The sequence below is a fragment of the Haliotis cracherodii genome, unplaced genomic scaffold, assembly GCF_022045235.1.
Source record: "Haliotis cracherodii isolate W230 unplaced genomic scaffold, xgHalCrac1.p SCAF_1, whole genome shotgun sequence".
Lineage (NCBI taxonomy): Eukaryota > Metazoa > Mollusca > Gastropoda > Lepetellida > Haliotidae > Haliotis > Haliotis cracherodii.
This window is the reverse complement of record NW_027266264.1, coordinates 75,630,534-75,657,104: the sequence shown is the minus strand read 5'-3', so window position 1 is coordinate 75,657,104 and position 26,571 is coordinate 75,630,534. Positions and strand designations below refer to the sequence as shown.

The 26,571-nt window shown below is 39.9% G+C and overlaps 2 protein-coding genes across 2 annotated transcripts in view; one reads left to right on the top strand and one right to left on the bottom strand.

The window, feature by feature from the left end:
• Positions 1 to 22,190, bottom strand: part of LOC139474874 (TPR and ankyrin repeat-containing protein 1-like) — a 33,084-nt gene extending 10,894 nt beyond the window's left edge. The window contains exons 1-17 of the mRNA XM_071258098.1: positions 22,113 to 22,190; positions 20,233 to 20,386; positions 19,285 to 19,617; positions 16,947 to 17,216; positions 16,365 to 16,615; positions 15,978 to 16,137; positions 15,295 to 15,669; positions 14,694 to 14,960; positions 14,185 to 14,435; positions 13,347 to 13,509; positions 12,387 to 12,701; positions 11,295 to 11,558; positions 10,324 to 10,617; positions 9,462 to 9,866; positions 5,988 to 7,520; positions 1,204 to 2,705; positions 464 to 646 (exon numbers count right to left, since the gene is read on the bottom strand). Of these exons, the coding sequence (XP_071114199.1) occupies positions 464 to 646; positions 1,204 to 2,705; positions 5,988 to 7,520; positions 9,462 to 9,866; positions 10,324 to 10,617; positions 11,295 to 11,558; positions 12,387 to 12,701; positions 13,347 to 13,509; positions 14,185 to 14,435; positions 14,694 to 14,960; positions 15,295 to 15,669; positions 15,978 to 16,137; positions 16,365 to 16,615; positions 16,947 to 17,216; positions 19,285 to 19,617; positions 20,233 to 20,386; positions 22,113 to 22,145 (6,753 nt within the window). The 5' untranslated portion in view covers positions 22,146 to 22,190. The remainder of the gene's footprint in view (positions 1 to 463; positions 647 to 1,203; positions 2,706 to 5,987; positions 7,521 to 9,461; positions 9,867 to 10,323; positions 10,618 to 11,294; positions 11,559 to 12,386; positions 12,702 to 13,346; positions 13,510 to 14,184; positions 14,436 to 14,693; positions 14,961 to 15,294; positions 15,670 to 15,977; positions 16,138 to 16,364; positions 16,616 to 16,946; positions 17,217 to 19,284; positions 19,618 to 20,232; positions 20,387 to 22,112) is intronic.
• A 1,220-nt stretch (positions 22,191 to 23,410) lies between these two features.
• On the top strand, positions 23,411 to 24,214 carry LOC139457539 (uncharacterized). Its single transcript, XM_071238920.1, has 2 exons — positions 23,411 to 23,607; positions 23,869 to 24,214. The coding sequence occupies exons 1-2, from the start codon at positions 23,411 to 23,413 to the stop codon at positions 24,212 to 24,214; spliced, it is 543 nt and encodes a 180-aa protein (XP_071095021.1).
• Positions 24,215 to 26,571: the final 2,357 nt, after the last annotated feature.

The following is a 26,571-nucleotide window of genomic DNA, read 5'->3' as shown; positions in this document are numbered from 1 at the left end:
ATCATGCCACAGTTTATCATGGATACCCCACTCAGACACAGTATACTGATTCCGAGCTGACCGGTCCTTGTTTTATCCTATTAATGTCGAGAGCTAGGCATGGTAGCATCAAGTACCATCCTTAAATGTCTTTTGGTAGGACGTGGTCAAGGATCAAACCAGCAGATGCTTTATCAACTTGACCCTGGAGGCTGTCATCCTGGAGTGAGTGAATGTTCTCTTACTACACTTGGGAAGTCTCCAGATACTGCAAATTGACAAGTAAATAATGGACATCTCTTCAAAACCAAATCCACATTAATAAAGTGAGTCAAAAGCATAGCCTCCATGCCCAAATAATGACTACATGGCCACTCATGTTAAGCATTTTGATATCATTTATCTGTATCATAGCATTGATTTCATCATGTGAATAAGTATGAAACTATTGCTATGGGTGGCGTCATTAGCCCACGTCACCTACCTGAGAGTCCTTGAAGAAGTTGTACAGAAGGACGTCATCAAACTCCAGCCCCTTTGCCTCATAGATAGTGAGTACGATGCCGTGGCTCAGCTCCTCGGGCATGTTGTTCTTCACAGAGTCATTCACTACCAGGATAGCCTGGTGGGCTCCGAACTCAATGTGTGATGTCTTTCTCTTGTTGCCCTACAAATAATTGTCTTAATATTATTGTGAATCACATCCAAATTGAACGACCCATCTGCACAACAGATGTTACCATATGTGTATTTAAAGGGCAGGGCATTACTCACATTCTTATTTACAAGAAGAAACACAGTGTGACACTGGCCTAGAAATATGTCATTAACAATGGATTCCACCACTATAAGTAGTGTATGACTTCATTTGAACTTGGCCTTTCACCAACATCCAAGGGAACCAATTTTAGTTCCTATCTGTACGTGTGTTTCTAGACATTGATGGGTACTGGCAGTGAAGTGAAGTATTAAGTCTGCCTAAAGTCTGCATAAGCACTGATCCAATTTGTCGCTGTGTTCAATCACAGATCTCTGTTTCAATGCACACTCCATTTGCAATCTGTCGCCTGCTGGATGTCTTTCAGTATAAGTAGGACAGTATCAAACTACAGAAATAACTTGTTAGTTTTTTCAAAAGAGGATTACCTGTATAATTTACAACTACCCATATTACCATGCTTTATACATGAACACATACTGTTGCTTTATCAGTGAACATATTACCTGCAGTAAAATGGCAAGATCACCAGGACTGCATGATTCTAATAGAATGGGGTAAGGTCCTTTGAAGAGGCCTTGGTCTGGTTGTAGTTTGTCAAATGATGCTGGAAAAAACTGTTTCATCACATCTAAAATTGCTGATGCAAGAGATAGAATTCCTGCATGTGATCTATAATTATGAGTCAGCTGGTGGACCTTCTTTGGGACATTAATTGGCTTGACTTGTCCAGTGGCATGCAAGGACTTTTTTGCATAGTGAAAGAGTGATTTAAGATCTTTAAAGCGAAATGATATTCCACGCATAATGCCTTGGGCTGTGTCTCCAGTAAGAAACATATCATTGGGGTGTTGAATGATGCGGAGGAGAACAAACAGTTCAGACTGTGTGAAATCCTGGGTCTCATCTACAAACAGCTGATGAATCATCCATGGCCTCTTAGGCATTCCCCTTAAGCGTTTGTAAATATGTTGTATGATATCTGCTTCATCAAATAGACTGTGTTGCCTCTTGAAGTGCTCATATCTGCAATATAGTTCATAAACTATATCTCTTTCTCCAGAAAAGTTTGGTGCTCTCTTTCTGCCAATTTCTTCATATTCAGATTTAGATAAATCCCCTGATGACAGGGCTTCAAATGAACCCTTGATAAATGACATGATTTCTGTCCAGACAAGAGATGGATGATATCGTGTAGGTGTGTATTTCAGCAGCTTAGGATAAACATCTTCCACAAAATAATCATATGTAACTTCTTGCCTATGGTCCAACTTTTTTGCACTACTTGATGACCCTGTGGCGCCTTCCTCTTCAACACCTTGTATCACATCAGCGGTTTCATCTGTGTCAGATTCATCGTCAGAATCTAGAACATGTAGAGAAGTTTGAGAACGCCCATGTTGTGACTCCCAGCCTGCTACAGACACTTTCAGATTTCCATCTTCACTTCTGTCAAAGAAATAAGGAGGATCAAGAGAGGCATCTAACATCAACAGCAAATGTTTGGAGGTCATAAACAGTGGATAACTCCGATCATCAACATCTTGAAGTCTAGCTGGTATTTCTGCAGTTTCGATATTCAAATGTTCTTGTAATTCAACATATGGACAACACATGGCAAAAAAGTTTGCTTTTACCTCTGCACATAATACAGGATTTTTAGTAACAAACACTTGGTGCAGATGGTCAAATTCTTGTTGAGAGGTATCAGCTTCTTCTTTGCCATCAGTATTGTCAATATCTGTGTCCTTATTTGTGGATTGTTCATTTTCCACCTCATCCACTATCACATCCTCTAGGCCAACACCTTCAACATTCAAATATGCATTCTCATCTGGTGAGGGCAGCTGTGCATCTTCCATTTCCGGGAGATCATCGGGTACATTTTCATCTGTAGAAAGTGTGTTATTTCCTTGGTCACTGGTGCATGTTTGCTCTAATGGTGATGGCAATGCTGTCTGTGACATTTCAGTCTGGTGCGCAGTGTCATCATCTTGGGATACTGCAACTATAAGTACAAAATTAGAATTTCGTTGACAATTACATTATGGAAAACTTGTTTCTTATACCATTGATCATTTAGAATATGTAACCATAATCATATTTTGTTAAAACTAATATTTAGACTATTTGATACTTCTGGATCATCATTCGTTCATCAAAGATGCTCGACTGAAGCAAAACGACTTCTTATCTCCCCTCTCTGGACATGCCCACTCTCCTAGCCTCAGTACTTCCTTCTCCATGCTCAAACACTGAAAGGTAGGTAGATCCAACATGTGATAACAAGCTTAGTATCTATGATCCGAAATATTCTAAATATTATATTTGATATTATTACACTCTGCATAATCCCACAGCTGGAGCAGGCTTGAAGCCTGTAGTAGACCTCTGAAGATCATAGAACTCACAGTGCATTTGTCGTGTCCAAAATGTGGCAGCAAAGGTGGGGAGACATCACATGATACGCTACCCTACATCTGAAATCTCTGAGTCATTTACAATGCAGTCCTTAAGGCAAGTGAGCAAGTTATCTACTCAGAGAAGAATGTAACATGAACCCTTCAATGGCACACATCTGAATGAAACACGAGGAAGGCTCAGAAAGATGCAAATTTTCAACCAGGAACATGGAAACTAGAAACTGCACCATATATACATGTACATCCACTATGTACAATGGTCACGAGAAGCTAGCCTCTGCAGTAAAACCGATGATCAACATCAGCAACAGAGACATCCCTCACTAAGCGACTAGAGAAGAGTCTGACTGCCAAAAGCAGGCCTCGATGATCTTGAACAGAAGTGTTCATGTGAAGAGCAATAGTCACTGATAAAGCTCATACTTCATTAGAAAGCAGCATAGGCTTCCAAAATGGTAGAATGGAGCCAAAAAGCCACAGTCGTCTCAGATACTCATTATGAGACCACAGATTCACCGTAAGAATACGTTGAAGGCAAAACTCCTCAGTAAGAGCAAGGTAACAACGGATCATTTGCCATGGGCATAAGGAAATATTTTCACTATCATTGAAGCCCATACAAGGAAGAATATGAAAGGCATTGTCTAGTTTGCCTGGAAGAGGGTATGGTGATGATTCCCACATCAGTCACAAATGAGCGACACCATGTTGACCTCGATGACCTGCATGACATTAAGAGCATGGACCTCAATACATCAGCCTGCAGTTGCAAAAGTCATGATTTAGACCATCTTCTGAGTAAGATGAATAAGGTCACATAAGGACTCAAAAGGTTGATTCGGAGGCCGACTCAAGTTGGCATTAGAGCATGATCAGATCCCAAAAAGGAAACTTCTTAGTTATATAGGACTTTTCAGTAAGGTGCCAATGATGCCTTGCCGTAAATGATGGGAAAAATGCAAGTGCATAAAAAGAGCAGTGACTAATTGCAGAAACGCCTGTGGAGCAGACGTGTGGCGATAAGAATAAGTATATATTAAGCATTAACCCCAGAGAATATACATTCTCGAATGTCCGACGAAACATATTTCATTGGGCATAAAAGGCAAATTGCCGTGAAAATAATAAGAAGGAAAGTGTCCCATTTCCAGTCATAAAGCTGCCTAGTCGAAGACGATGAGCTTAAACAACTGTCTAAGCTGCCCTAGCCGCAGACGAATTGGAGATATTTGGTCGGTGATGGATCCAATTTGTGGAGGCTTAGGACCCAACTCAACTAAAATTAGTTGTCCGTTTAAGAATTCAGCCATCGAAATTCCAAATCAAAGAAACCGGAAGTGTTGTCTGAGGTTGTCGAACTGCAGGTACTTGGGTAAAGTGGTACATGCCATGAATTTGGATGTGCATGTAGGCATCCTTCAATGTTGAGATGTTAATCCCCCAGCTAGCTATAGGCACACCAGATATCAAAGCTGAGCAAGAGACACAAATCGGAATTGTAGGGGCAGCTCAAAGGTAGGGTTGGTTGAAAACCTTCTGGAACAGAGACCTCGGTGAGTCATGGAATATCTAATTGTTGTAGGGCACCTTTGTATAGCAGAAATATTCATGTTTTACATGAGCATGGGAACGTGGTCGTCTGGATACTAAACGTGAGGTGGAGATATTGTATCCATGTCAAAGAACCTGGGTGACACAACTAGTGTCTGGAATCTGGTACCACTTTCAAATTTAAAGGTGCAGCCGACCCTCAATGGGCTGAGCTGGAACAAGAGGTAGAGGCAGATTGAGTGATTCTTTTGATGGCAGGCAATATAGGAAGGGAAGCGAGACTCCTCCACATACAACCAAAGAGAGAGATGGTGTGACCGATCCCATGGAGGAATCTGAATAGTTCAGCAATGTTGAGCCATCAGCTAAGGACCGTCAACATCAGAGATATAGGCTCCCACTGACAAGGGCACTGGTGCTGAACGTGTAGACTACGCTTGTCAAGGCTACACACAGGGCAAAGGCAGCTGCTGAAAGCCTTGGAGCATGTCCCTGAGACATGAAGCAAGACAGTTTCACTTGAAAGGGCTGGTCTAGCACACAAGCCAGAGCAGTGGAAGACGTTCACACATCCAACATAGGGAACTCCGGGCATAGGGAAGTTGTCCAAGGTTCATCACGTGTCGGTTCTTGATCTGACAATCCGACTATCAGATGGGCCCCACGACAGATCCTCGGTGGAGTGGTGATCACTGTAAGAGGAAGACACAGGAAGGATATTTTTGTGAGTTGTAGGAAGATCATCTTGATTCACAAACCTCACAGAGACATCTCTTAGGAAGCTCAGACATAATCTAAAATATTGAAACAGTACAAAACACCTTCAAAGGCACAAACACAAGTTACATGCCAAAATCCACTGAACGTTTGGAGTTAGAAATGGGGAACAATACGCCCGAACACAGCTCAAACTGGCATGCTGAATGAACTGTAAGGTATACCACACAGCACAAACAAACAAACAAATAGGGGCGAAATACGATGAAATGAGGAAATGTGTGTTGGATCAATAACAAGTAAAAATATTATGAGATCTAGCGACAAAAAACATTCTAACGGAGAAGAAATTTTCAAGTCGAATATGTCCAGACAGAAAGGAAAAGGAAGTAATGTGGTCTTAATAGGAGGAAGTGCTCATGTCCCCACGGGGCAAATAATAAGTCTATTTTGCTTCTATCAAGTGTCAAGGTCAAAGAATGATAATGAAATGTGATAACAGGCTGAGGTAAATAATTACCCACATACCATAAATTAAATGAAATAAGATATTGATTTATGTACATTATAAGGGTAACCTTAGCAGTTACTCAAATTACCTTTGTTTGTTTCTTCAATAGGCTCAATGAATGTCCCCTTTCTTAGCAAGAAAGGTTCACCAATGTCTCTTTCCTTTAGCCAATAGGAAATGAAATTTGTCCAGATCCTATATATACAGCAAGTCGTTTTCCCAGTTCCACTTCTACCAAGAAGTAGTATAGGTGTGTCAGATTTAAGTTGTATTAAAGCCTGTTCAACATCTGTCACTCTAAAAGGAAAATCAGCATGGTATTCTGTTTTTTGCAGGATCATATTAACCAGTGCTTGTGAGAAAGAGTAGAACTTGATTATGTGGTATTCAGTTTTACTGGGAGAAGCAGGAGGATACAAATCAACAATTTCTTGTTTGGTTATCGTATCATCAACATCTGTTTCAGAAAATAGTCTAGGCACAATTGTTGAGGTTGTTCCCAATAGATGCCTGTTATGACATGCAAGGTGCTTCTTGAGAAGGCACATTCTTCCTTTTGTATGAGATATACCTATTGTCTCAATGACTTCAGAAAGGCTTTCAGGACCAAATGTTATGTTCCAGATCCTGATAATCTCAGAATAAACCCGTCCACCTTTTACAACTAATGTTGAATCATGTTCCCCTGAAAGTCTGTTCTTTGGCTCTTCACTGCATCTAGCAGAGAAAGCTACAGCCTTTTCCCAAACGATACTGCCAGTCCTTCCTAGACGTGTTTCATAAAGATGAATTGGGACTGAAGAAGTTATTGCCCTTGAAACAATTGACTTCCACTCTCCATTTCCAAGCATGTAAATCTTGTAGATAGCACTTTGCTTTAACTGCAGTGGGATACATTCGTTGAGAAAGAAGTTCAGAACTTCGGGGGTACATTCTACTTCCCATGTGAGGTCATTAAATGACAGTGAATCTAAATCATCCCTTGCTTCAGTTTCTTTGTCTAATTCACTTTCAAACACAGATTGCATTTTCTCTTTGTTGGCTTCTGTTCCTTCTGTTTTAACATCTCTATCCTTGTTTATCAAGAGAGATTCAGCATCATTGGACACCTCTCTGTATCCATCAGAAAATATGCTCTTTTTTTCTTGTCGTGCAAGGATAAAATTCCTGATATTTTCCTTCATTTTGGATACGGTAATGGTTTTCTTCTTGTGCGGCTCGTTTTCGTTCTGATTTCTTGAAATCGTTTTCACGCTTTGCAGGTTTTGCATCTGATCATCATCATCTTCATGTGGAATGACCTTCTTCTCGTCTCTCGTTTGGCTTTTGATAGTTGAATGAGAACTTCCGCCAATTAATCTAAGATACTGAGCTCTTCTGTCATTTCTAGAAGGGAGATATTCAATGGGACGCTTGCCTTCCTTATTGTCAATATCTGCCAGTGCATGTTCCTTGCAGAGAATTTCAATAGCTTTTAGTGTGTTTGTAGTGTACTTCCTCCTACACACCACATGTAGCAATGTGTCTCCATTTTGGTCCACGCAGTTTGGGTGTAAGTAACTATATTTCTTGGCATCAGTTGCATGAAGTGTCAGCAGCTGGGATAAGATACTGAAGTCACCTACAACAAACAAAAAATTAAAATCACAGCAGATATGACTTTTACATATAGATATCAGTATACACAATTCTATTGAATTTACTGGAACATATAAAATCGAATGTTTATGTGGGATTGAAGTTTGGATGAAGTGATGATTTTCTACTCCACTACAAACCACAATACTACAGTGCCAAATTTAAAGTCAAACTGAAACAGCAAAGTTTGTGTATTATTATGTGACGTAATAGACAAATATTAATCATTCCCACTTCAAATTATTGATCAAAACCGATACTAATCATAAATCAATACTTAAACATTAATTAATGTTGATCATACAGACTATTTTTAAAATGCATCACATCATCATAATCATCATCATCATTTATTCACAAAGTGTAGGCCATCGATGCATTACATGATGCAACATTGCTAGAGCAGATTTCTACATTTCTCAACAATCGCTTACAATCTCAAATTATTAGCACTGAAAATAAACATTCACAATTTTGTAACGCAGTTCAGGTGTTCACAGACATTAACATGTATGCAAGCCAGGAAATACATAAAACATTTTTGGGCATACAGTTGACGCAGGTGCTCATATGCACTACATATCAATAAAAAATGGTATTCACTTTCAATATATCCATAGGAACACATTTCACATAGTCTTTGATTTCTTGGCATGCCTACCTATCTATCAGTTTCTATTTTAGACGATGTGAGCAACATCTTAACCTTGTCAAAGCCACACAAAATTTAATCGTAGTGATCAACCAATATATGGACCAGCTCCCAAAATGGGTCAAAATAAGGAATATGAAAAGGTTTTAGAGTCTAGTGATAAGGAATCATGCTAATCTAACTTATCATATACAAAACAAAGATGGCTTGAATTATTGACTTACAGTTAACAGAATTCTCACTGAGATTTAGTTTTTTAGTAAAATGAGTAAGCCTGAATTGCCAAGGTCGAAGGACTAAATACACCAGACACGATTTGTTTCTAATTTCGGGATTAGAATTCAAAGTCAAGACCAGTGGTCAAAGGGCAAATTATGGTCATGATTATCATGATTCCAACTACCACTTTGCCCTTAACTGTAAAAATGGATGAAAACTGTCCTTATTTGGATTTTGTAAACATTATCATAAGGTTATGACTTCTAATAAATATCAGTTTCACATAAAAAATACACACAATAATAGCAGATGACTGATAAACATTCCAATTATATTAAAGTACTCACGGAAATGAAAAAAACCTCCTTTTTTATCTCAGATTTTAAATAAATGCAGTTAATATACAAAATATATAAATATTCAAACAACTCAATTAGTACTCAAAGGTTTTTATGTCTTTTTACACGTAAAAGTGTGTAAAAATGTGAACAAAAAAGACTATTGTGAAACTGAGCATAACCAGTTGTTAGTAGATTAAGGTGAATGTCCATGACCTATGACGCTTTGACGACAGGTAAAAACAGGTGCTTGAAACCCACGTGCATGTGATTTGTCAGTGGTTAGTGATTTTTGAGTGGCATTGTGGGCTTGTGAATCATCGTCAAAATATCAGAACGTGAAAGTAACATATTCCCTTCTCAAACAACAATTACATGTCATTATTATTTTGTACATAAACATAGCTGTTATTTTTATTGTTGTTTTGATAACTTTTTTCCACGCTAATTTGCATAATGCCTATAGCCTGTTTCTGCCATGTCAATTTGGACTTAGTTTTATTTTTGAATGTTGAAAGTGCCTACAAATTACCTCCTGTAAAGTACATTTTGTAATGAGCACTGAGATACAACTAGCAAATCCAGACTAGTACTTTTCCAGTTGTTTTGTTATTTCGTGTTTACATCTACGTAATGCTTTGTGTCGATTATTAAATCCAGCAAAACAGTTTTTTTTCATTTCCATGAGTACTTTAGCTCATGGTAACCTATGTACCTTCCAACACATCAAGAGCCACATTCAGAGCAGCATGAAGTGGTGTATCATCAGGATGTGAGGTGATGGTTGCAGGAGATACACCAAGTACTATCAACTGCATGACGATATCATATTCTTTCTTCAAAAAGGCTGACTGGAGAGCGTCTTTGCTTTTCTTCTCTTTGGTGACATCAGCTCCATGGTTTTGTAACAGATTTATCAGCTTCAGTTTGAGAGAAGACTTTTCACTGCTCATTATCAGTAAGGATACTGATATATACTTCCCAAACGCCTTTGGCAGTAGATGGATCTTATAAAGTTCTATGGCATTGTCCAAGTGTTGCCACCGTCCCTTTTTGGCAAACCCCTCAATGATTGTTCTCATATGACTGGGCTTGAGTCTTTGCAAGGGAGCTGGTAGCACTGAAACATGTTGATAGCAGTGCCTAAACAGGAGCTTGTATAGTTTTCAATAACTAACAACTTATTAATTAACTGGAAGACATTGGTGTAAACTAGTGGTTAAAGTGTCTAACCAGAAACCTGGGTTTGATTCTCTAATGGGAACAATGAGATAAAACGATTTCTACAAGTTGAATAAAATCATTCGTTCACTCATCTGTATGCATCTTCTGCTATATATATGTTTAGTACTTGTAGCCATCAGTGACATAATGTTATTACATACCATTTTCCTGCAGTGACATTTTTCGTGATATTGCTCAACATTACTAGCCACCTTACTCTTATATGTACAAATGCTTACAACAGTTACTTATACAACATACTTATCTTTTTCATTTCTAAATTGTATATTGGGACGTATGAGTACATGATATAAATCTTTATAATTAGAATAATTTATAAAAAAAATACATACCTGTAGGGTCATTTTCCGCCAAGAAATGTATCATATTGTTGATACACGTCTTAATGACATCATGATGTCGGCTTGGATATTGTTCAATCAGTAGAAGTTTGATAAATATTTCAGCAGCACTTGCTATATCCCGCAAAGCAATAGATGTTGCTTTTTGTATTAACTCATCACATTCATTGCAGTCATGACTTTCCTTGTGAAGTTTTGATTTCCCTCTAACAGTTTTCCTTTGGGAAAAATTGTTCGACGTTTCAAGACCTTCCCGAGAAGTAAAACCATGTTGTCTTCCAGAACCTGAAAATATACCATGTATGCCATATTTATATCTACAAATTAACAGATTTTGATGTTGACAAATGCTTGCAGATCACCCATACGATGAGTAATCATCCACACTATTATTAGCAAAGAAGCCTCAATATTGCATCTTCCCGAGGCAAGAGAGTTAATTGACTATAAAAGTACAGTTTCCAACCTGACCAAACTAGGCTGGTATTATGGAGTTACATTTGGGCTGGACTAACGAGTCTATGCATAGTCCAATGAAATTCGCGCAACGAAATCGAAATCTGGTTCGTAAACTATCGTGCAGATTTCAATCAATGGCAGGATTTGTAAAGCATGTGCACCGTCAACTCGTTGTCAACAGACATTTTCCAAATCTGTTCATGTTTTTAATCAAGGTGATCGCGTGATTTGATGCACTATGCGATGTAAGACCCGTTTTATCACAATGTAGATCTTGATTATCGATCAGATCGTCTAGACTGGGCGCCGAAATTTTGTTTGAAGCAAATGCAAGTGATACGAGAGGTGGAATCTGATTGGTCTATAGGAGAAGCTTAGAAGGGACATAACTCATCATAACCACTAGTGGCCCTTCGATGGACCCCAGGAATTCCAGCCTAGTTCGGCAAGGGTGGAAACTAAACTTTTAAAGTCGGTTAACTGAATTATTGCAAAATTGTTACCTTTTCTCTGTTTTGCTTGCTTTAGTATGGTACGTTTTTCTTTTGGATCAACATATGCTAAGGCAGTCTGTCTCTCATTGTTCAAGATATTTGGATTCACACCCTTCCGGATGAGGACAACTGCGACATCATGCTTCATATCAGGATTGCTTTCCATCATACAGGCTACGTGGAGAGCTGTGTTGCCAAAGTAGTCTTGGATGTTAAGTTCTTTTGAGGGGATTGCAATGTTGTCAATCAGCCAATTCAAAAGATCCATGTAACCTAATAAAAACATATTAATTAATTAGTTATTTCAGGAATGTGAGCATTTATAATACATACTAATATTAAGTTAAGAATTGACTTCAACAGGTTCTGCGTTTATTAATCTTTTAAACATAAAAACCAGTGTGAATACTTTTTACATCCGCATAGCACGTGTGGACCCCCTGCTTTTACGTTTATACCTCCATAAACACAAAAAAAACATGTTGAAGTCATTTTTATACATAATTTATCAAAAACTTCACAGATTGCTCATTTAATCATTAACACACAAATAATGTACACAACACGATAATACGAAAACGAAATAAGAGGTGATGTGAGGCAAAAATCGGATTTCACGTGGAGTGATGCGAGAGGTGGAATCTGATTGGTCCATAGGAGAGGCGTTGTTCATGCACATGTGTGTGTGGCTGCTTGTGCTAGCTCTGTAATGCTGGTTGCATAGTGCTAGTCCACCGAGATAACATTTTGCAGTTTAACATGGATGCCCAACACTGACACAGTATACTGACGCCCAGTCGAGCAGTCCTTGTTTTAGCACCTTAATGTCCAGCGCCAGGCGGGCTAAGTACAAGTACCACGTCTTAACTCTTAACGTCTTTTGGTATTACGCGGGGGCAGGGATCGAACCACCGACCTCACTCTCTTGGCAGACGCTCTGTCGATTAGAATACGGAGATCTGCAGTGTTTACTAAAGAAAATCTAATCATTCACAGAAAATATTAGCTACATTAAAAGTCACCTCAGATACATGTAACATTGAACGTAAGATAAAAAAACAACATTAAAGAATGTTAAGAAATAAACATTAAAAGAAATACCGCTTCCACATGCTATCACAACACCAGTAAGCAAGTAAGGGTCGCACTGTCTCATGAAAAGTCTACGATGATCAGAGCCACTCTTGAGAAGTGTCAGCAGAAACTTTGCAATCCATGGATGACGACGATGATCTTTGTTGCACAGAGGATGGAGGTCATACGTCCTTGATGACAAACTTCTAGTTGAATTTGAGATCAATTCAGTTGCGATTTTGGCTGCTTTGAAATTATTTCTCATCAGGTTTTGGTATGCAAGTCGCATCCACACTTCATCTCCCACATTTCCTATTCTGAGAAGTATATTTGAATAGACTCCTGAAATGAAAATGGGTATATCTGAGTTAACATTTACATGAAATAATTGCTTTCTGACCAAATGTATGGCCGATACAATTCCCTATTTTGACTTGTACCATATGTTCCTTTGTGTGTTCAGATCAATCCATGCATGTTATGTTCAGCAGATAATCGAGACTAATTATTCCCTGAATATTCACCATTTTATAATTGTTTTATGTTTGTGATTAGGATTTGTTTAATTGATTCAAACCCAGAATGAACCAAGTCCAATTATGTCCAAAAATATATTATTCACCTGTTCACTATCCCACATGACAAACGTTAGGGAAAACTTCACTACTTGATTCGTCAGATACTTGTCACTAAACATGATCACCAAAGATATAGTAACATCTCTGACTTTCAAGGTCCAGGCCAATTTAACTAAATAGGAAAGCAAATACCATCTGATGTTTCCTGAGAAAACAATATTTGATATGCTGGACTACCTCATTGATAGCATCTACAAAGGAACTTGGAGGTAGGCAAGAAGTAGGCATCCCCATGGGCACCAACTGTACTCCTCTACTTGCTGATCTGTCTCTTTATGCATGGGAGATGGAACATTAGCTCGGATTGGCAAACTCAGAAATTTAATTAAAGGATATGTATCAAACCTACCAGTAGGTAGATTGCTTAAAGCATTTAACATATCTGTGAGTGTGTTTTCCACAAGCTGCCTTTCTGCATCTGGGGTCAAATGGTTGTATGATTCAGCATATGCTTTGGCTGCATCTTCATATCTCTTCATAGACATGAATGATTTTGCTACCTTTTGATGTCCCTGTAACAAATACGTGTCCTTTATTAATGATAGCTAAATATTATTGTTAAACATGTCTGTTTTGTAATGGTAACCCACCTATTTCACCACAATTTTCAAGAATGTATCCTTTAATCTATTTCATACCTTTTATACACCAAGGGGCGGTCGGGTAGCCTAGTGGTTAAAGCGTTCGCTCGTCACGCCGAAGACCAGGGTTCGATTCCCGAAACGGGTACAATGTGTGAAGCCCATTTCTGGTGTCCCCCGCCGTGATATTGCTGGAATATTGCTAAAAGCGGCGTAAAACCATATTCACTCACTCATTTTATACACCAAAATCCAAAATGGGTTCGAATCCTGGATGGAACTGCATTACCAAGAAACTGTAATCCAAAGTATGACAAATGTTAAATATATGTGTATCGAGATTTAATGATTATGCCCGAGTGTCATTTCCACAAATGCTTGAAAGCTGTAGACAAATCTACTTAACTGATCAAGACGTCTAAGGACAAAAGCTGCAACTCGAATATAACGGTACCTTATGTAAAAACAACGAATATTTCGACCTAAACATGACCTTGTCATTATTTTTTCATGCACATATGACGAGACTAACTTGGAGCCAGACATGCATTACCTGGAAGGTTGTGTACGCACAATGGCAAAAGTTGTAAATAAAACCGTATTTACCCTAAACCAAGAAGAATCATGAGATACGCATTTACTTCCATCTTCAAGTGATTCTTTGAATAACTTCTTCTTGAAGTAGCACTCAGCTCTATTCCCATGCAGTATGGCCAGTAGGTGACTGTTTGTGTCCGTTCTGGACTCCAATATATTAAGGGCTTGGCTATAGAGAGCAATAGCCTTGTCGTAATTTCTTTTTCCAAATGCATCATTTCCTTGATTCTTCAGTGATTCTGATTCTGATTCTGCAAAAGCTATTACAGGAAATGTTAATTTCGATTTCACTCTTAAAGCTGTTGAAGTGACCACTGAGAGTTTACTATTTGTTTTTAGTCACAATACCTCCCACATCAATCTGACACGTTGAGGTTTAACTGAAATATATTCACTCATATAAAAATAAACAAATCTAAAAATGAGTACTTTCGTTGTGGTAGTTTGTTGTGTTGATTATATCAGTTATTAATGTGTATGAATGTGTATTTTTGGAAAATGACAGGGGAGGCACATACCATTCTCAGCACGGAGTAAAACTGTGTGCAGTTCACTATCTTTGGGAAGTAAATCTGATGCGCATTTTCTTTCGTTGTTTAAAATCAGAGGTGTGAATTTGAAGTTCAGCAACATTTCTGTCAGCTGCAGTCCAACAGTGGAATCTCCACTGGGGTAGATTTCACATATTGTGTGATACAAGCTCAGCCCTTTCCCATTTTTTACTTCCTTGTCATCCAAGAACTGTGGACGTGTTTGCAGAATGTATTCCAGAAGTGATGTGCTATCTGGGAACACATGCAATTACAATTGTAGCAAGAAAATACAATACGATAAAAAACGATTGAATGTCTGTGAAGTTAATCGTACTTGCTTCAATATATTGATGAGCGTGCTTCTGGTATCCCGTGGAGTGTTGGCGTATTTACATTTGTAAGATGGAATACTTATTGATCTATATCATATGTGATAGTTACAAGCTTACATCTGCGAAATATAACGAAGAATCGTCTTCCTTGTTTACTTACAGAGACTCTTCTTGTGAAATTGTTTAGACCAATATCAGTAATCAAGTGGAGGAATGTTAATTTCTTCATATGTGCCAATATTAAAATACGTTACCAGATTGAGCGCATATCTTGATAGCAGCGTGAAGTGCTGTGTCATCGTCTGACGATTTCAGGCTTTCACAGTCTGCACCTCTTGATAGCAGCACTATAATCAGATCATTCATCCCGTCACACTCTGGTACTAGTAGAAACTGACTCAGGTCCACACCCTTTAAATTCAGTTTGAACGTCAATCTAGAGTTCAACTTGGATAGCTCCTGGATAAAGCTGTCAGTGTATCTGTTACCCAATGGAGTAAAGGTTTCGCCCAGAATCAGCAGTTTGATTGCCTTGATAGATGAGGATGCCAGAAGTTCAGAAATAATGTTCGGCAGATGTTTGTTAACAGTATCAGCAATATCCAACAACGCTGCTCTAAATGGTATGCCTGAAACATATGAAGTTTTGATATGACAAAGGCTCGTTCTAAACCAGTTGGTGTCAGAGAAGCATGTATAGTGGCAATCGATTGTAAATTATCAGACTGTTCATATAATGTTCACCGCTGTTTTGCCATTTACGCCCGAGGAATCTGTTTCAGATGATAATAGAGACCGGTTATTCGCTTGCATTTTGATATTAATCTATTTTATAATATATATGAACATCTATATATATGTAACAAACATGTATAACATTCACATTGTGATATTTTGTGATGAGGTACATATACAAAGTTGAATTAAAAAAAAACACCTCTGACATCCAGGTCAGGGAACTTCTCTATTATTCGAACAAGGAACTTCAGTTTGACATCTTCAGACATCTTTGCTCCATTTAGCCCCTGAATATAGATTTTCAGAGACTCTTTCATGTCACCGAGTGCCTCGTAGCATTGTCCCATCTTCCAATAGCCCTACAATATACATCAACTGCAGTTCTAGTAATGAAAACAGAAATGAAACTAACTAAAAACCAAAAAATCCAAAAAGTGAATATCCCAAAAACATTTAGGAATGTAAATGGCAGTGCCCCCTCTCTCTCTCTCTCTCTCTCTCTCTCTCTCTCTCTCTCTCTCTCTCTCTCTCTCTCTCTCTCTCTCTCTCTCTCTCTCTCTCTCTCTCTCTCTCTCTCCTTACAAACCTTATAAAAGGTCCGGTCGCACGTGACACACACATGAGCAGCAGTGAGTGCATCTTTGTACAGGCCAAGCCTGTAATTAACTAGAGAACAGTTGCTGTGTAGCTTGGCGAGCTCTTCATTCAGGCTTGGCACAGTTTCAGCTAAAGAAATGGCATTTTTGTACCACCTCAGGGCGTCATAGAGATTATTTCCCTCCATTGCTTCTTTTCCCTTATTCCGCACAACTTCTATCTGCTTCTGGATATTTTTCTCTGAAACATGAGTAATTTGAATTCTGTTATAATTACTTCTCAGAACACACATTCTAATGTGAAGTTGTTAATGTAACAACGATAAAATGAAAGATTTTATTACAGGTGTACAGTATCAAAGGTATTCAGAAAAGAAAATCGAGGCGAGATTCACTTGTATACAGGCGCACCTATATAAAGAAATTTACAAAATAATCAAACGGGATGAATTGTCCTACATGTTTCAGTTTTATCTTCAGGGAGAAAATACATATTATTATTATTATTATTATTATTATTATTATTATTATTATTGGGGGAGGTATAGGCCACAATATGTCATTCACGTTACCAGCTTCAGCCCCAGCCTGTGACAGTTTGACGTGAATAGCTGACTTTGGTTTAACATATTCAATGGGAGTTTTTCCTTCCGAGTCTCTGATATTCACAGATGCACCATACTTGAGTAGCAGGCAAAGAATTGCTTCCAGATCATTTGCGTGAACCATTCCAGCTTTAGTCACAACGTGGAGTGCTGTATTCCCGTATCTGTCTTTATCATTTATCTCTCCCCGGACTTTGCAGCTCGTTTCCATGACGTAGATGAGAAGGTCACTGCACCCTGTCAGAAAGCACATGCATCATCGCAAGTATTCGTTATCCAGTAAATACTTATAGGGATACTGCACACAATAACAGTGACAAAACCCTTTCCGTCATCATAAGAAATATATACTCACACGCAAAAGAAACGCAAGTGGGTTTATGCAAATAGGTAACAAACCTGGAGCCATAAATTGATACGAGTTTTAGCATGTAGTGAAGCCTGATGATGTTATCAATATTTTTGGTTGCATTTTGGAAGCCCCGAGTAAAAACGTAACATCAAAAACGAATCGGCAAAACGCACCATTTCAATGAATATGTGGGTATCATGCACCCATTTCTCGCGAAATCGAAAATGCATGAACTGTCACGAACTGTAGTGGGTATAAGACTGTAGCCGATTCTTGGACCTACCACTCCTTGGTCAACAATGCCACGCCTAACTCAAATTCAGAGAAACCAGGCTATCGGACGTTTGGAAGCTGGAGAGTCTGTCCAAGATGTTGCCCGTCATTTTAACGTTAACATAACCACAATTTACCGTCTCCTGGATCGATACAATGCTGCACAGACCACAGATGACCTTCCTCGGAGCGGTCGTCCTAGGGTCATCACACCTCGACATGATCGGCAGATTATCCGTCAGTACCAGCGACATCCGTTCCTAACTGCAAGTGAAAGTGCTCGACAGACCATAGGAACACATAATAGACACATTAGCCGGGACACTGTGATCTGACGTCTCCGTTCCAACGACCTCAGATGTCGCCGACCAGCACGTCGTCCTGTTCTCCAACCACGGCATCGACAAGCACGGCTTCAGTGGGCACAGGGTTATCACGATTAGCGTCATCGTGAGTGGAGGCGTGTCATCTTCTCTGATGAAAGTCGCTTTTGTGTCTCCCATGCAGACGGAAGATTCAGAATTTGGCGGCGTCGAGGTGATCGTTTCGCTGACAGAAACGTTGTGGAAAGGGATCCATGGGGTTGACCTAGCGTCATGATATGGGCGGGGATTGGACTTGGACCCATGTGCTTTCTGAATGTTGGTCAAGGCCGGGGACACGGCGTCACTGCTCAGCGGTATATCGACCAAGTGATCAGACCCCACGTTGTTCCAACTTTTTGCACAACATCAACAACACATTTTGCCAGCAGGACAACGCTCGTCCCCATGTGGCCAGAGCTACCATGGCCTTTCTGCAACAACACAACATCCGTGTTCTACCGTGGCCAGCCCTCAGCTCTGATCTGAACCCCATCGAACACTTGTGGGATGAGGTTCAAAGGCGTCTGCATACTGTGCGCCCAGTCCCTACAACTGCCGATGCTCTGGACGTGTGCAGGAGGATCCCTAGGACCTTCACAAATCGTCTGATCCACTCAATGTACAGGCGATGTGTGGCAGTGATCAATGCTAATGGTGGTCACACCAGGTATTGACTGACATTTTGGGTATTGACCCGAAACTGTGTAAGCCCTTAACATTATGTCATCTGCCTTTTAATCCATTAAACTGTCTTCAGTCAAATTTTTGTCAATCTTGCCCTATTAGTATTTCTTGTCTTTACTGTTGGAAATAAATAACATGTCTACTGCATAATCGACTTGCGTTTCTTTTGCGTGTGAGTTTATATATACGGGTCCGACCGTGTCCTATATGCATACGTTGATGACTCACTGTCAAATGGTGATGATACCAGGTGTTTTCGAAAGGTCAGACCATCTCGTCCCACTGGCGGCTCCGTCAAAGCAATTGGTGTTATGTTTACTCAATGTTTAATATACATGACGACATATGTTAGCTACTGAATCTGAATGTCGGGTATATTTCAAATGATAAACTATGGAACTTATCTTTTACTGATACATTTCGGAAATATCAACGTCAGGTTCTTACAAAACGAAACAATACATATACAGTAAAAGTGTCGCGGCAAAATATGTCCGAATTGAATATGGGATAAATACTGTATGTTACAACTAAACAAGCAAAACAGACGGCCGTCATATAACTAGAATATTGCCGAGTGCGACGTTAAACAACAAACAAAAAAACAATTACTCTGTCGATTGTATCTAACCTGTTCTCATTGATGTCTGGACGAGGGCGAAAGGAATGGGTTCATCAATAGCAATCGTTTCCACGCGGGAGCCTTTTTTCAAGATCTGTATGGCTAGTGGAATACCCCAGGTCTTGAGATCAAGGTCACTTTGTCGTTGTAACAACCTAGAAACCTCAATGTTCTTTGTGGAAGCCTCGCTTGCTATTCCTTCAAGTGGAGACCTCTTGTCAATTGAAAACATGATGTAACAAATAGCTCGCCATTGATCCGTTGTAGCAAGAGCAGATATCACATCCGACCAAAAAGAAGAGGATCTAGGTAGTTCGATTCCCTCAAATATGCCAGCAGGGACTGTAAAAAGCAAAAGAAAATAATCAACCATCGCAGGAATAGATCAGTCACGTCCTTCTTAAATCAACTATTTCTAAACCATTACTTCGAGAATGTACCTAATTGCCTATTTGGTTAGACCCGTGAACATCCGGGTTAGAATAGGTCTTCAGCAACCCATGCTTGTCGTCAGAGGCGACTAACGGGATCGGGCGGTCCGGATCGCTGACGTAGTTGATGCATGTCATAGTATCCCAATTGCGTAAATCGGTGCTCATGATGTCAGTCACTGGAATGTCTGGTCCAGATTCGAATATTTGCAAAGCGCCGTCATATAGCTGTAATATTACGGTGTTAAACAAACACACATACATCGAATTATCTCCTGTCGCGACAAACCAAACGACGTTAAAAGATGGTACTTTTTGTTACCAGGCCTGACGATCGGCATTAAGGACTGTACACACACACACACACACACACACACACACACACACACACACACACACACACACACACACACACACACACACACACACACACACTGTAATAGTTAACAAGAACAAAAGCGCTGGATTAAACTACACAAAATGTTACACCAATGTCAGAAATGTCCCAATGACGTTGTATCCTTACAATTTACTAATGGAGCAACCGTAGACAATGCCGCAAAGTAATCTACTTTCTCTTCATTGGTTGTGCAGAAGGTCCTTATTCCTTCGAAAAGGCAGCCACAACACTGTGGTAGATTCCCGCTGTCCCTCAGGCCAATGGCATGTTGTAACATCACCTGTATTAATGTGAACATGTAAACTTACTGACACAAATTATGAAATGGCTTTGTTCCATTCCCATTGTCATTGTCGAGTGTAAGAAACGTGGAATTGATTGTTCTTAATATATATCCTCGTACTTAGAGGATGAAGAAAAATAACGGTACAGGTTTTCCTCCAACATCTTTAATTGATATCCAGAAATACAGTGATTTTGACGTCATGTTTCTGTGACAGTATCAGAGTCATCCCCGCTTTAACATTTATAGGCAGCTTTTCTTATACATTTTCCTCCTTAAGGTTTCTAAACACTTTATCGCCTGATGATATTTGATAGCAGAACTCCAAACCAGTTATAGATTTCTTGTTGAAACTTGCCAAAAAAGATCAGTCTAGTTGGGAACTGATGTCTTTTGATGATTTTTGTGTGTTTTGTTTTCATGATGTTTCATGATAAAAACAAGTTGTTTTTTGTTTCCGGAGGAGAACTCCAAAACCGTTAAGTATTTCTAAATGAAACTTGCTATATAGATCGGTCTAGTGGTGAACTGATGCCTTGGGATAATATGGGATTTTTGGTGTTAGTTTTTCGTGTTTTCATGACAAGTTCGACTATACTTACAGTTGTTTCTCCACTGAACTGAATGTATCCAATGGCAATAAACCAACAGTGGGGTATAAGTAACCCAACTCCATTTCCGACTTGAACTAGACCGAGGGGACATGTTATCTCCTGATGACTCTTGATGGTTGTTTGTGGTGCATTCCGGCCTCCCCATCTAATGTTCTTTGTACTCTTCCCATATATATTAGACCCGTGAAGGTCCGGGGTAAAATAGATCTTTAGCAACCAATGCTTGCCGTAAAGGGTGACTATGCTTGTCGTAAAGGGCGACTAACGGGATCGGGGTTGATACATGTCATCGTATCCCAATTGCCTTGATCGATGCTTATATTAACGTCAATCACTGGATTGTCTGCTCCAGACTCGCTTATTTACAGACCGCAGTCATATAGCTGTAATATTGCTGTGTCCGGCGTTAAACAACAAACCAAACCAAACCCTATATATATTACCAATATTACACATTCAACATAACATTCCATAATGGAGCGTACCCAGAATGTTTTGTTGTTGAAGTTCACCCTATTGTCTTCTAGGATCAACGCACAGGTTCCATAATTTCACATGTTAAATATATTCGTGTCAGTTCTGCTGAGTCAAATAGAATTAAAATTAAATTATTCCTGTTGTGTTTAGTGTCATAAGGATAACGTAAGGAGGAAAGTTTCATCGTGTAATATTGCCCATCACTCAAATGTGAGGCGTATAAATGTTTGACTGTCATGAACTTCAACGCTATTTATAGAGCGGATGACCCTGAAACGTTGACGTCAATCACTGTGTCTCATCATGGTGAAGGAAACCTTGCGTGGGTTTTTTTCCTCATTCTGTGAACATATTTGAAATTGTACACGAGAAATGAACATTTTCCTTATTGTATGAGTTACGGGTGCTACCGGTAGAGCAGGACATGCTTTCCTTTTCGCTGATACTTGATGTCATACCTGCTTTTCAGAGACACTTTGACATAACTTTCACCACTATTTTACCGGTTAGACCCAAAGGAATCGACCTATGTACAATGCAGCAGAATATTCAGCGATGTTGAAGCATAGCTGTATTCGGAGGTTTCGATATTATAACGATATTGTATAACGAGTTATCTCACTTGAAAATACCTTAGCCACTACTTGTTTCTCATTAGATGCCATGGTGATTATTTGACCTCGTCTCCAGTTCTGGGATATTTCACGGCATCATCATCATCGTGACTGTTCTGAAATAAATAAATACACAAGTCTACACATACAATATATAATGGTATGCATTCTAACATGGTCTGTGCTGCAATGAAAAGGCTGACAGCTGACAGTTGAATGAACGATATATCCGACCTGGTCCTCTCTGTGAGATCAAATATAGTTGATTCTACGAACTATGGTTGAATTAAATCCATGGGGATAACAACTGAAATTTCAAAATTGCAATATCTGAGTACCAAATCCCAGATCCGCCAAAATATACTTTTGTAGTACTTTGCCTCTTTTCAAGGGTTTCACCAAAGAGGTAAACTTTCTCCCCACACGCCAGGGTATGACTGACATTCTGTTCAAAGCGGAGTCAATCACAACTCAAACACTCAATGTAAGACAAGAATACATCTCCGTGTCCGTCCTACTACCTCAGCTCGGAAGGCGGGATTTCAGTGGCAGAAACGATCCCAAGTTCTCAGGATAAAGCGTTTGCCCATCACGCTGAAAACCCGGGCTCGATTCCCAACAAGAGCGCACTATATGATACCCATTTTGGGTGTGCCCATGTCGGATATGATGCGAAAAGCGACGTTATACTGAACTTACTAAGCTTCTAATGTTTAAAGTGCAGGTTGACAGTTGTAATATATGTAGAGTTCAGTATGTTATTTTTATTTACCTTTGAGACAGACAACCATGCAGTACTTGGGACCTACAACCATGTGATACTGGGACAGAAAACCGTGGAGTACTGGGGACAGAAAACCGTGGAATACTGGGGACCTACAAGCATTGAGTGTTGGGGATCTACAACCATGGAATACTGGGGACATACAGTCATGGAGTGCTGGGGATCTACAACCATGGAATACTGTGGTCATACAACCATGGAGTGCTGGGGACCTCCAACCATGAAGTACTTAGAACAGACAACCATGGAGTACTGGGGACATACAGCCATGTAGCGCTAGGGATCTACAACCATGGAATACTGGGGACCTACAACCATGGAGTGCTGGGGACCTACAACCATGAAGTACTTAGAACAGACAACCATGGAGTATTGGCGACATACAGCCATGTAGAGCTGGGGATCTACAACCATGGAATACTGGGGACCTACAACCATGGAGTGCTGGGGACCTACAACCATGAAGTACTTAGAACAGACAACCATGGAGTATTAGCGACATACAGCCATGTAGCGCTGGGCATCTACAACCATGGAATACTGGGGACCTACAACCATGGAGTGCTGGGGATCTACAACCATGGAGTACTGGGGACCTACAAGCATGAAGTACTGGGGACCTACAGCCATGGAATACTGGGGACATACAGCCATGGAGTACTGGGGACCTACAACCATGGAGTGCTGGGGACCTACAACCATGAAGTACTTAGAACAGACAACCATGGCGTAATGGGGAAAGACAACCATGGGGTACTGACGACCTACAGCCATGGAGTACCTCGGACAGTCAACCACGAAGTACTTGGGAAAGACAACTATGGAATAATGGAGTCCGACACAGCCTTGGGGTACTGGGGCCATACCACTATGGGGTACTTTGAACACACAACCATGGGGTACTGTTGACCTACAACCATGTAGTACTGGGGACCTACAAGCATGGAGTACTGAGGACATGTAGGTGCAACCAACCATTGAATACATCAGTGGAGTACTGGGACCTACAATCGTGGAATACTGGAGACAGAAACCCATGGAATACTGGGGACCTACAAGCATTGAGTGTTGGGGATCTACAACCATGAAATACTGGGGACATACAGCCATGGAGTACTGGGGGATTACAAGCATGGAGTACTGGGGATATACAAGCATGGAGTACTGGGGACCTACAACCATGGCGTGCTGGGGACCTACAAGCATGGAGTACTGGGGACCTACAAGCATGGAATACTGGGGACATACAGCCATGGAGTACTGGGGACCTACAGCCATGGAATACTGGGGACATACAGCCATGGAGTACTGGGGACCTACAACCATGGAGTACTAGGGACCTACAACCATGCAGTGCTTAGACCGACAACCATGGCGTAATGGGGAAAGACAACCATGGAGTGCTGGGGACCTACAGCCATGGAGTACCTCGGACAGACAACCACGGAGTACTTGGGAAAGACAACTATGGAATAATGGGGTCCGACACAGCCTTGGTGTACTGGGGACATACAACTTTGGGGTACTTGGAACACACAACCATGGGGTACTGTTGACCTACAACCATGCAGTACTTGGGACCTACAACCATGGAGGACATGTAGGTGCAACAAAGATTGTAAACTGCCCTGTAACAGATAGTATACACTTGAACATTGAATTTGATATAATAAAATACGTTCTCCAAACGTTATTAGGCTGAAACAGATACTCATTGATATGATGCATGTACACTCGCCCATGATACCCGTATCCTATACAACCCCATCGAATAAACATTTATTTAGCCAACATCACACACACTTTCGTTTGCCCAACAGTTTCTCTTTGATGATGGTTTTTTTTTTAGATACAACAAAAACAACCCCTAGTTTGAGGAGTACTCCTCCATGTACTAGTACTGCTACTAATACTATCACTACTACTAATACTGCTACTACTACTCCTAAAACTACTACTGTCACTAGCCCTACTGCTACTACTACTCCTACAACTACTTCTACTCCTACAACTACTACTGTCACTAGCCCTACTGCTGCTACTACTCCTACAACTACTTCTACTCCTACAACTACTACTGTCACTAGCCCTACTGCTACTACTACTCCTACAACTACTTCTACTCCTACAACTACTACTGTCACTAGCCCTACTGCTACTACTACTCCTACAACTACTTCTACTCCTACAACTACTACTGTCACTAGCCCTACTGCTGCTACTACTCCTACAACTACTGTCACTTGCCCTACTGCTACTCCTACAACTACTACTGTCACTAGCCCTACTGCTACTACTACTCCTACAACTACTACTGTCACTAGCCCTACTGCTACTACTACTGCTGCTGTTGATACTACGCCATTATATGTACTATCTTCGTCTGCTTTTCCCATATTTATTCCCTCTGCGAATGCTACAACCCCCATATATTATATTCCAACATCTTCTAATTTTCTTACTACCCCTGAAAGTGACAATGATGATATTGATAATGTTGGCGATCTCGAGACAGTGGCGGGAAGTGTAACAGGTACATTATTACTAATAATTGTTATTGTTTTATTCTGCTAAAACCCCCATATATTATATTCCAACATCTTCTAATTTTCTTACTACCCCTGAAAGTGACAATGATGATATTGATAATGTTGGCGATCTCGAGACAGTGGCGGGAAGTGTAACAGTTACATTATTACTAATAATTGTTATTGTTTTATTCTTTACCGATCGAAAGTGGCAAACATAGACGAAGTATTAACACCCGTCAGAATAATTACCATATTGATAACTCAATATACCAAGGTACCACTCAGTGTCTTGAAAGTACTGTTTGATATACGTGTATTTATTTCTAGCTACTTTTACTATTTCCCATCTCACTTTTTACCCCTTTCTTTCAGAGCATCTTGAAAGTCTCATGGAGGCTACGTCTCTCATTGTGATGTTGATGTTCGTAACAGCGTCGAGTATTGTTTTCCGAACAATACATAGCAGACACGAGGGGGGAAGCCTAGAGCGACAACTCAGGAGTAGTCAAGTTTCTCAACCATAGGACCGAGTTTTAGTTGTTTTTTCTTAGTTTTTTTCTAAAGCAGAGGACTATTTGTTTTAGTGTATGGTCAGAGGATAGTTTTTTTTCTCAAGCGGAGGACTTTTTAGTGTATGTTCTTTTTTTCTTAAGCGGAGGATTTTTTAGCGAATGTTCAACCAGGTGTTCCTTGGTAAAATAAATAGTGATCTTTAACTTGTTATAGCTCTCTCGAATTGCGTCGTGTGTACCCTCAATTTATTTAACCATGTACACTTGGGGACATATTGTGTTGGTTGAGTCAGCTGATTGAAATGTCGCCTCTATGAGATGCTGTGTGATTCATAAGACGATATAGTACGCGATTTCCTTGTGCACGATCTCCCAAAGAGTCTCCCTTCATAACGTTATTTAGTAAAACATCTTAAAAAAAAGCAACACATCTTTTATAAATATAGCTTTCATACATATATACTAGACAAACAAAGTTGGGGGATATTCTCAAGTATGTGATAGAGTGTTGTTCAGCCTTTGTTTGGACAATTAAATGTATAAAATGACAATCAGAACGAACAACCCTTTCTTTTGCTGTTTTTTTTTTATATTACACTTTTTTAATGTTGTGTGAGCTCTAATAGACATAATATATTAAAAATATGTTG